General features: G+C 33.6%; 1 protein-coding gene across 3 annotated transcripts; it reads right to left on the reverse strand.

The window, feature by feature from the left end:
- Nucleotides 1–6,470: 6,470 nt before the first annotated feature.
- On the reverse strand, nucleotides 6,471–11,267 carry LOC115977444. 3 transcript variants are annotated; one of them, XM_031099288.1, is made up of 4 exons: nucleotides 10,827–11,267; nucleotides 10,200–10,297; nucleotides 6,931–6,976; nucleotides 6,471–6,821 (listed from the first exon to the last, which is right to left on the reverse strand). In XM_031099288.1, exons 1-4 carry the CDS (start codon nucleotides 11,083–11,085, stop codon nucleotides 6,781–6,783), a joined length of 444 nt encoding a protein of 147 aa, XP_030955148.1. In that variant the 5' UTR covers nucleotides 11,086–11,267; the 3' UTR covers nucleotides 6,471–6,780. The 3 variants fall into 3 exon arrangements, 2 of the variants coding, with proteins under 2 accessions (XP_030955148.1, XP_030955149.1); XM_031099289.1 differs by having other exon boundaries at nucleotides 6,534–6,821; nucleotides 6,908–6,976; nucleotides 10,827–11,262; XR_004088555.1 differs by lacking the exon at nucleotides 6,471–6,821 and adding an exon at nucleotides 8,431–8,498 and having other exon boundaries at nucleotides 6,911–6,976; nucleotides 10,827–11,264.
- Between the last annotated feature and the right edge of the window lie 448 nt (nucleotides 11,268–11,715).

An 11,715-nucleotide genomic window follows, 5' to 3' on the forward strand; every position in this document is an offset into this window, starting at 1 on the left:
GGCATACCATAACCATAATAACAATCTTTACAGCGATGACTACTGCAAAGTGTAAAATTTTTAACTCGATAAGAACCTCATGGCTCTTCAGAATCTATATATTACTAAAAACTGAAGTGTAACATTTAATATTACTACGCTTACATTAAGCCACATTAACAGTCACGTCATCATTTTTTGTTTCCAATTTTTGTTATATATATATTTTTAAACATTTTCTCATTTATGGTGACTTAAAAAATCCATTATTTAAAAATTAAAATATCTTTTAACCATTATTTTTATTATTAATTTTCCAAAACTCTCCCTCCCTTTTACCTCTTCATCTCCCCACTACTTTAAGTCCCTTTTACATTAAGCCACATTAACAGTCACGTCATCATTTTTTGTTTCCAATTTTTGTTATATATATATATATATATATATTTTTAAACATTTTCTCATTTAAGGTGACTTAAAAAATCCATTATTTAAAAATTAAAATATCTTTTAACCATTATTTTTATTATTAATTTTCCAAAACTCTCCCTCCCTTTTACCTCTTCATCTCCCCACTACTTTCTACCTTAATATCATTTTTTCTCTACCTTTTTGTCTTCCTTTATTTTGACTCTTCTTATTCTCAATATTTTACTATAAATTTGACATTTTCCTTTTCATTTTATGCATAGTTTTCTTACACAAAAAATGTTGCTTCTCCCTCTCTCTCTCAATTTTTTTTATTTTGGGTTGATGCAATTTATTTTTGTGTTTTAAGTTGTTATCTTTTATATTCTTTTTGATTAAATATTATCCTACTGCATTATGCATATAGTATATAATAATATAATGTTATTATATTACATAGAATGACTTGGATAATTTGATGTTTATTGCTATATAGTTTATTTTTACTCTTTTTTCCTCTAATCTTATTTTATTCAACATTTAAATGCAGTCACATCTTCCATACTATTAAATTATGTGACACAAACCAAGAAAATGGCTAGGCACAAACCTGCCTTCCTTTACCATACGTTGGAGGAATCAATATATTTGTATGATAAAGGGTCATATAATTTATAATTTAGATAGCACACTTTAATTGTGACTAGGCCCATAGGTTGAGGAATTTGTAGACTTAAAAAGGCTATTGAGAGTGAACTTTTTGAATTAAGTCTAAAAAAATATGAACAACTATATACTACCTCTGTCCCAATTTGTTTGTCCTCTATTCCATTTTGAGATGTCCTAAAATATTGTCATGTTTCTAAAAATAAAAATTATTAATTTACTAATATTTCTATTATACCCCTACTTTATTTTCAAAACTATTTGAAAAGAAAAATAACTAATATTTAAAAAAATCAATTTAATTGGGGCACCCTTTTAGTTGCCTCATTAAGAATAACTCTTTTTTAAAAAAACTGATAAATTTATTTAAGTGTAGTTTTGTAAACTTATATATTTTTATAAGGCAAACAAGACAATAAATGATGTTCTCTTAAAAAATTTGACTTTTCAAAAATGACAAACAAATTGGAACAGAGGAAGTATCATTTAGATAAAAACTTTTATCATAGATACTGTAGGGACTCAATTCGTGACGATCCCAAGATAATATTGGGCTCGTACGTAAAGAGGGCCCAAATAATATCATTTGTAGAGCATGGGCTTGAAAGGCTAGGCCTTGGTCACCGGACAGTGGTTTGGGTTAGTTCCGGTTAATGAATCTCATCCGGGGAGTCTAGGGAGCTTTGAGCTCTTATTATTCTCCTTATCTTAAGGACGCCATGGCTGGGAAGACTGATTGTCCCCCCCCCCCTCATACTGCCTCTCTTAACCATTTATACTGGCATTTATCCTCTCACCAGCGTCCACGTGTAAACTCAATTTTTTAGGGCTTCAGACTTGTCCTATCAGCCCATACCTATAGTGGTTGGGGGTGGTTGTAAAAACTGAAGAGTATGACTCTGTCAGGTGCAGAATATTGAATGGCAGTAATGGCAGCTTTCCCTTTGTCCTTGGTCGTTATACTATCCAGCGTCTCATTCTCTATTGACATAGATATTTTAGATTTTTTCCCAAACTACTCCTATACCATTCTTGCCCTTTCTTTCAGGGGGACCTCGGATATGCCGAGGACAAAATTATCCTCGGCTATGTCTCAAGACTACTTGGACTTTTATTACCCACCCTCGGCTATACCCCTCCTCGGCTTGGGCCTTGGGCCCCAATATAAAAATGGACCAGGGCTACAAATTATTGGGCCCCACAGATACATTAATTTTTTTTTTTTTTGCCACATTTAAATCACGCAAACTTAATAATTTTATATTATGTGTTAGCATCGTCTCTACTTCTTCTTCTTTTTCTTCTCAAAAATATTATGTATCATCTTTAAAGGATGCCAACAATATTGATCTTATGGGAAAAGTTACATAAAATATTGAGAAAAAAATGTTTTATATTACAATCTACTAAAAATGTTTTACACATTCATCTATTTTAATTTAGATTTTTTTCCCCAAAATAAAATTAATTTAGATATTTATAAGTAAACAATGAAATAATGATACATGAATAATAAAATAAAAAAACAATATCTATACATATTTATCTTGTGTGGTTGTAACTTTACATATACTTTTGCATTTATATATTCATCTACTTTAATTTAGATGTTTATAACTTAATAATGAAATCTATAAACAATGTAATTAAAACAATTGTGGGGCCCGAGATCTGAGGTCCCAGCCCACTTTGTATTAAGGGCCCAAAGCCCAAGCCGAGGAGCCCTACTGTCAAGGACGCGGAATGGAAACTCCTCGAAGGCCCAAGAATGTGGCCGAGGACGACTTTACGTCCAATATCCCACAGAAACGCTGGAAGAAAAGGACAGATTCAGCACAGGAACAGCACAAGGGAGAAGGCTGCCAGCACCTTAATGTGGAGCCCAGCGCCTGACAAACCCATACTCATATCCTGCTATCCAGCTATCCTCAACCACTCTGACGTGAGAATTGACAAGACAAGTAACCACCCAGAACAAGGAGAAACGGACACGTAGGTGAAGAACGGGAAGGAAATACTAGTATAAAAGGGAAGCTTGCTGCATTAACAGACGGAGGCCCAGAAGGGAGAGAAAAAGGGAGAAGAACGAACTCATAAAAAAGAAGGGTGGCTAGGACGAGACTCTCCTCGGACTAATTCCGAGGAGATAGATCTTCACGCCACACCCGTGTAAGGCTCAGTCATTCAGGCCAAACTCACCTTCGTATGAGCTCCCATGAAAAACCATGACTAAATCGCTGCCTGACGACCAAGGTCCAGCCTTTCTAAGCCCACTCTCTACAAATCGTATTGTTTGGACCCTTTTATATACGAGTCCATCCTTGGGTCGTTAGAAATTGTGTCCCTACAACAATCATATTTCTACAATTCAAAAGGTCACAATTTCTTTTTTCAAAAAAAAAAAGCCTTTTACATTTCCTTGGAATTATTTTTAAAATTTTTTATAAAACCTTTAACATACCACTAACCTAACCACTTCATACATTAAAAAAAATTTAAGGCTCATTATTACTTCCGTTAATATATTATGGATATCTTGATTGATTGAGGCCAAACTAGAAAAATGTCTTTCATATTTCCTTGAAAATTCAGGGAAAAAAAAAAAAAAACCTTTGACATACCGCTAGTATAACTACATCTATAACTATTTAAGTCATCCACGATATCTATTTCTTATTGATAACTATAAAATTTACAACTAGCAAGGGAACATACAAAGTAATAAAGAATAAATAAGGGAAGAAAAAAAGAAATGAAATCAAACGTCAATTAATAACTGTTATTTGGAAAATAAAAAAGTGGTAAAGAGGAGTAAGAAATAAAATAGAGATGGCTATACAGAGGATATTAAAAACTTTATAGTGTAATAAAATCAACAATTAAATATAATAATACAAAATTTAAACTTAAAACTAATCAAACTCTAACTAGGGAAATTTTATTTATATATATAATCATAATCTTCATACACCATGACTTAAAAAAAATTATTAAATAGTTCTACCTCTTATTTAATGTCTATTTTATACAAATCATCAACCAATAAATATATGATAATGGAAAAAAAAATGTTATAGATAAGATTATGAAAAATATGATAAAACTATTTTTTTTTAACTCTTTACAAAGTCTAGGGATTAAAATAATATTTTATTTAAAAAATTATCACGCATAATGCGCAGGTCTGCGACTAGTTATTGGTAATAATAATGAACAAAAAGTAATGAGAAAATAAAGCTGGGAAAGAAACAAATAATAAAGATGGATTTAGAATCTTACCCAAGGTCACAACAACAGCAACTGTTGCTGTTGTTGTATCTACAGGCCCTCCATTGCTTGCAGTACTGGACATTATTCCGGAAGTGAAATACAAACACTTAAAACACATGAAAGAGATGAACTTCTAAGAAAAAAAATGGTGAATACATGCATGGTATGTACAACATCAAGTTTACAACAAAAGAGAGAACATCATATCCTGATTTCTACAAAACTTCCAAAATGAGAGCCGTGTTTTGACCAATAAGTCTTATTCCCATGCATTAATCTTTTTTTCTTTACTATGAATATACTTGAAAGTTGAAACTATGTGGGGTTTGCTTAATGATATGATAAAATGACAAGCCTGCCTGCCGGCCTGGCCATAATATGAATATATAACTCAGAGGATTATGACATTCTCAAAAGAATAATCCAACCAAGGGCCATGGTATGCACCACTAATATTGAATTTTCTAGGACATCGTATGCAACGGGGTTTGAAGAAGCAGACATAACTTGCCCTCTTATAGGAAATAGCAGAAATCCTATAGATTTTAAATGTAAACGAATGTGACTAATGATTATAAAATGAAAGGGAAATCATCCAAATTAGTGATAAAATAATGTGTAATGTATGGTGAAACAAAATATTCTGAATCTACATAGTGCTTGAATACAAGGAACATGGTGGGTTCCAAACTTCCAATTAGTTGTAAAGTCTCTTGTCATAACATGGGTTCCAGTTGTAAAGTTTCTTATTGTTGAATAAAATAGAGGTTTTCAAATTCCGTCTTGATTTTAAACTTCTCAACAATTATTATTATAAGTCGCCAATGCTTCATTAAAAGAATCACTGTCTTGATCTCATATTGTTTCTGGATGTCAGTCTTGACAAGGAACAAAGGCATATCCGTCCATAGGATAGGATCAATACAATTCGTTACTGTCAGGATTTCAACCTTGGCCTTAACATCACAGCATCATTCGTCCAAGGTCTCATCTCTGTGTTATTAGTTAGCAATTAAGTCTCTGCCACTTCCTTATGTTATTCACCTAGTACAAGCCAACATGTTATCCATATGTGATTTAGGACGGATTCGTTTTGCCTACATGTTTTAAAAGTGGAGAAAAGTGGGAGTTTATTAATTGTTGTAACTCCCTTATCGGCCAAATTTTAAAAAAATAAATATTTTGATTTTGTCCCCTAAAGTTTAAATTTTTAATTAAGACCCCTAACATTTCATAGGGATTGGAAACAAAGTTCTTCAATCCATGACCAATGTCGATGTGTTTGTTAAGTGCTGTTAAGTGGCAAATAAGCACCAATAGCACACTTTTTTTTAACAACCCACTTTCCTTGAGATGATGACACGTCAGACGGAGATATCACCATTTGAAAAGGGCATGATCTCTCAAAATACCAAAATCACTCTGTGAAACGCGAAAACAATGCTGTGCTGATACACACGAAGCTTCTAGGTAAAAAAATCAAGGCAAAAGAGAGGAGAATCGACAAAAGCTAAGGGAGAGGGAGATGATGAAAAAGATAAAAAGAAAAGAGAAAAAGACACCCTTCTACCCCTTTAAAGCTAAAGATTCGATCTTGGTTGACAAAATGCCATATTTGATACCAGTCAAACCACAAAGACAAAACAAATCCATCCCAAACCATGGGTGGAAAAACTGTAATTATCCCTAAATTAAACCATGTCAATTTTATTTCAACTACAATGATCAATCATGTCTCCCATTCTTCCTAAAAACATGTCACATAGTCCAAAGGCAAACCTTTAAACTGCAATTCCCTAAAGCCTTCACTTCAGCCAAAATCCAATCACTCTCGACATTCACAATAAGCCACAAGCATAAATTCCCTCTTGAACTGCTGTGAATTCACATGAACCAACAATGTGACAACTTGTTGATCGCAATCCAGTATTTTGCAGATGAAAATGGCAATTGTTTTCTTAATCTAGTCTACAATCATTGACATCATTCATTTATGTATCCATCCATCATATATGCCCACCCTGCTCTCCACACCTTTGTAAATTAAGAGAAATATTCTGATTCTGAGTAACCTAATTACATTAACCATCACCTATATCAGTTCAATAATAATATGACTACATGCATAAAAGGCCCTCCCACAATCGGAAGTTACAAATAATTGCTTTTACTAAAATACAATACAAATTCAAAACACATTAACAGTTCCAAGGTACACAAGCCAAAAACTTGACCCAAACTAAATTAGGTAACAGTTCAATGCAGTACATGAATAAAAAGTTTGGCTAAAAAAAAAAAGATATTACATGCCTCAGGCCATCACACAACCAAGTTCAGTTAGCTGCTGTACTAGGAGAGAGAATCGCATTAACCAGATCACAAATGTTGATCAAAGGATCGTTTACAAATTTGATGCAATTCTGCTATTCCATAGATAGGTATATAGATATAGTATACTCAAAAGTAGAGTCTGCAGACACTTCCACTTCCAATAAATTCTGCATAACAAAAACATTTCAGAGTTCAAGAACCTCCAATAAAAATTCTAGTAAAAGCAGAAATTAAAAATCAAATATTAAGTTACCAGCCAACAAGCATTTTACACACTCTGTATTTTGCTAGATAAATCTTTAGCTTTTGCATCCCCCTTTTCCTGCAGTAGTGAATTTCAAAATGTTTTACATGGTAAAGGAATGATAGGAGCTGAATACAAGAAACTGCAATAAAGACCATGTAATTGAAAATCTATCATGAAAGCTAGGTTAGACATTATCCATTGCAGCATAAAAGTTCACATGCATTATTCCACACCCCAAAAAAAAAAAAAAACGAAACAAAAAACTAGTTGGTTCTTTTTTATAGTTACAAGTACAACAACAGAGTTGGGCAGATTTGAAAAGGCTCTTGGCAAACTAGTTGTTTCTTTGATATTAGCATAGTTGCTTTAAATCAAGTTGAGGAACACATGCCACTGTCTACGTTGAATCTCAGTCATGTTTTCATCTGACCAGCTCGATGGCAATCCCTTTCTTCTTTTTCTATTGGTAAGTTATATGGGGACCTAGTTGGAACCAAGGACCTTACCCTCCCCATTCTTACAAGGGCAGGAAGTAGCTATACCAGGGCAATTCCTGTACCACAGGGAAGCAACTTCGCAGAGAAATGCCAAACAATTCCACTTGGGGTAGCATTTTCACTTTATTCGCAAGGTCTAATTCATCCAAACAGGCAAACCAGATTCAAAAATAACAGTCCTACCTTAAAACAGAGAGAAACATGATGCAATGCTGTGACTGTCTGTCCTTAACCAGTGTTTACTAAATTTTAACCAAAAAGCAGTTACACACTTAATATTATGGTCCTATATCAAGTTTATTTTATTTTAACCCAGTAACCAGTCATACTCTGAATATTATGGCCTTATCTAGGATGCACAGATACTCCATTTTTGCTCACATACCCATATCCGATACGTATTGTACCAATATCATACTGGATACCTCTAAGATACACACCCAATCAAATTTTTTTTTAAAAGTGCCAATACATCTAGGATGCATATGTGATACGACTTAGATACCATTGTAACCCAATCCCGATAGTGAGAGATAGCCCAAACTTGTAAGAATTTTTATTTACATGCTTCATATATTGGTTTCAATGTTGAATACTTATCTAGTTATCTTTATTTACTCTTTTGGATCTTGATTTGTATTCTACACAGCATTTAATGGTTATGGATTCACTTTATCATCCATTATTGCTTTTAAATTAATATATGCTTAACAATATATAAAAAATATATCTAATAAGTAATTAATACACATATCCCCAACGTATTGTACCCTAAGTTTTTCAAAAAATGTTGTATCCTCATACCCGTACCCATATTGTACTTGTACCCATATCTGTACCCATTTGTCTTAGTGCCTTATATCAGAGTCCATACTAAGCAAAGGAAGGAGCTGAAGACCCCTTCCTAATAATCTCATTATATAAATGGGAGTTGCATTCAGTGGGATCATATTTGTAGGTAGTACTGCAAGTAGAAACTGATAGACAAGAATATGAGGTCTATGATAGTAAGCAAAGGAAAGAGCCACAAACCCCTTCCTAATACACCACATGGAGGCTTTTAATACATCATGACGTCAGAAAACCTAGTTTCACCTAAGCTGCACAATTCAATCAGTAAGAGACATTCTTTGTTATCCCTCAACTCATGTTGCCGCTTAGCCAGGATTAGTGAAATTATTGCTAAATCAATGGAATTCTGCCGCTTAGACAGTATTGGTGAAAATATTGGTAAATCAATTGTATACATATAATGAAATCACATATCACTTATCAGGCAATAGAAACTTGCAAACAAGAGGATGAGGTCACTAATATTGGGGAAGAACAAGAATCAGGATATCCAAGTTCAACCACACAAGTAGAGCATAGTCCTACTAAATTTCTGAGCAGCATGCTAACCTATTAAAAGGATATTCCATATCTAAGATACACCTACTGCAAGTAGTTTCATAAGCAACTTAGCCCTATGGCAGATGTAATTTAATACCATGCTATATATTTTAAATGAACAGAAAACTTGATGAATCTAAATTGTTCAATTTATTAAGGAATCACAAATCAATTGTGTGTATGCTTGGTTACTACACCACCTACAAGCTTAAGTTTTTGAGCTGGATGCTTTAAGATGGTATCAGAGCATGGTTTATTTGTTCTTAGACTACATGCGCCAGGCCTATTAGTCTTTGCTTGAAACTAAAAACCCCATATCCTTCTAATTTGAAACTAAAAACCCCTGTACTTCGAGAAATGTCCAAATTGACCCTTTGGTCATCATTCAATTAGTTTAATTGACAGAAATACTATCACATCACATGACAATAATTTCATAAAAAATTAAAATTTAATAACAGAGAAAAAGGTTCTAAAATCCATTTCAATTTTTGTTCTTCTTCTACTCTCTCTCTCTCTCTCTCGCTCCTCAGCAGCCAGTAAATTACATAACATAGCACACACAAAATTCAAAAACCAATGGGCAGGGTAAGGTTGGTGAAAAAGGGCTCACAAGTAATCATTGAGGTTTCTTTATTTTTTTAAAATGAAGGATTAAAATCCCAAGGTGGAGGTGGTATTGAATGGATCACTTGGCTGGCATTCATGGGCTTTGGGTAGACAATTCGGGATGGCGGATATGGCTTGGGGCAGTATGGGTTCTTGGCGTTGTCAGATTGCAGTAGTTTCATATCTAAGAATCAGGATATCCAAGTTCAACTAAACAAGCAAAGCATGGCTGTCCAACTAAATTTCTGAATGACAGCATGCTACCCTATTAAATGGATATTTCAGATCTAAGATACAGTTGGACCACTCAACTTACTGGCTTAAGTTTTTGAGTTGGATGCTTTAAGATGGTATCAGATAATGGTTTATTTACTCTTGGAATCTGTGCACCAGCCCTGTTTGTCTTTGTTTTGGTTGGGTAATAGGACCCGTTTGTCTTCATTTTGGTTTATATTGGGCCTAGTCAACCAAGATGTAAGAGGGAGTTTTCGGGTTAAATGCTTTAAGCCTTTAACAGAACTAACTTTCTAAAATCACAACAAAAGAAATCAAAGAATAATGAATACGTTCCAATTTTTTTTTTTAAGTTTAATCTTGATCAATGATGTAGCAAAGGCACAATGAAACAATATAATCATTGCAAAGTAATAACTGCTTATAAGCTACTCCCCATCTACCTTCAACAGTCAATATCAACATATTGTACCCAACCAAACCATTCCACTAAAGCTGCTAAAATTCAGAAAACCAAAGTCATAAGAAATACTCAGTGCACATTTACTTCAAAATCAAGTGCTTACCAATCCCTTGCTCTCATAATAATCATCTAGTGCCCATTGATACTTGGACTGGTTCAACCCAAACCACCGCGCCAAATGGTCATCCAAACTTGAATGTGCTGCATAATACCCAAATAATAATAATAATAATAATAAAAATTGTCCGGTTACAAAGAAAACATAAACAACAATATCATTACTAACCAAAAAACACTAAATCACATAATTTCATTACAAAGCATTTGAGAAAAAACAAAATCCTCCACCAAACCCAGCCCCCAACAACCAATTCCCACTTAGACTATCCTACCAACTTCAGCTTTCATAGATACACCAACATGTCAACAACAACCACCAAGCCTTAGTCCCAAACATTTTATCTATCCTTTTCCGCCATTCTATTCTATCCAAAGTCATAAATGACATGTTTATTTTGACTATTTCTATTAATCTTATTTCTCCTCCATTTTCTCAGTAAGTACTTAAAAAAATTTAGTTAAATTATATGTTTTTTCCATTAACAAATGAGCATAAAGCACACATTTTTGCAACTGGGTTTTTCATATTCCTTCTCATTTCACCCAAAAACCAAAGAATCATAAAAGAAATCCACAAAAACTGAGCCAAAACTGAAAAAAACCCACATACCATTTTGGACCTTGGTGACAGCATTCTTGAAGAAACCAACAACAGAGTCATTGGAATTTGGGGATTGAAGAGACTTAGTGAACTGTTGCGGCGGAGGCTGCACCGGCGGCGGCGGAGGAACCACGATCTTCTTGGGTGAATCGAAGACAGGTTGCTGAAAAGGCTTTGGGGAAGGAGTGGATGGCGGGGTCATGAACACAGTGTATGGTCCAATTTTGCCGATCATCGGAGGAGGCGTTGAGTCTCTGTTGATAGCCATTGAGGAGTGAAGAGAAGAAGAACAAGAGTGAAGTGAAAGACAGTGAAGAGTAAAGAGAGAGAGAGAGAGACAGAGAGTGAAGCTAAAGAGTAAAGATAAAAGTTGGAGAGAGAAAGAGAGAGAGAGTGTTTGCACGCAACCAGATCTTTGTCTTTGGAAGATTTACTTCCTTTTTTTAAGGACTAGGAATTGGTAATTTTCTTACCATAATATCGATGCGCAGTGTGCTTTTGGCATGGTTTAGAAAGTTAGTTTTTTTTTTTTTACTATTTAACATATTTTTATTTTTAGATTTTATTGTATTCATTAGTACTGTTTATGGGTTACACTATACTTTACTTTTTAGTTTTATTTATAATATTTTTAATAAAAAAATTTTAATTTCAATTAAATAAGTTATTCTCAAACAGACACAAAATATAAACATAAATCATTTGTTTAATGTGTCTATGTTTTTTAAAATTTTACTATTGATCTCTAAAACCTAACCCATGAACACTTTTGGGGAAGAGGATTTTCTAAGTTTCAAATCCTATTCATTTCATCCATTTTTTTTTTAATCTTATTGCGTATGATAACTTTTAAATGTTATAAAAATCAGTACATTTTAAATTTATAAAATTTAATCTG

This window comes from Quercus lobata, chromosome 2 (genome assembly GCF_001633185.2).
Source record: "Quercus lobata isolate SW786 chromosome 2, ValleyOak3.0 Primary Assembly, whole genome shotgun sequence".
Lineage (NCBI taxonomy): Eukaryota > Viridiplantae > Streptophyta > Magnoliopsida > Fagales > Fagaceae > Quercus > Quercus lobata.

Excerpts from the sequence above, each read along its gene's own strand:
- LOC115977444 (XM_031099288.1), bottom strand. The coding sequence starts at position 11,085 with ATGGCTATCAACAGAGACTCAACGCCTCCTCCGATGATCGGCAAAATT. Across the intron at positions 6,977-10,199 it reads ATTATGAGAGCAAGGGATTG|GAAAAGGGGGATGCAAAAGC; the intron begins GTAAGCACTTGA and ends TCACTACTGCAG. Across the intron at positions 6,822-6,930 it reads TTTATCTAGCAAAATACAGA|AATTTATTGGAAGTGGAAGT; the intron begins GTGTGTAAAATG and ends TTTGTTATGCAG.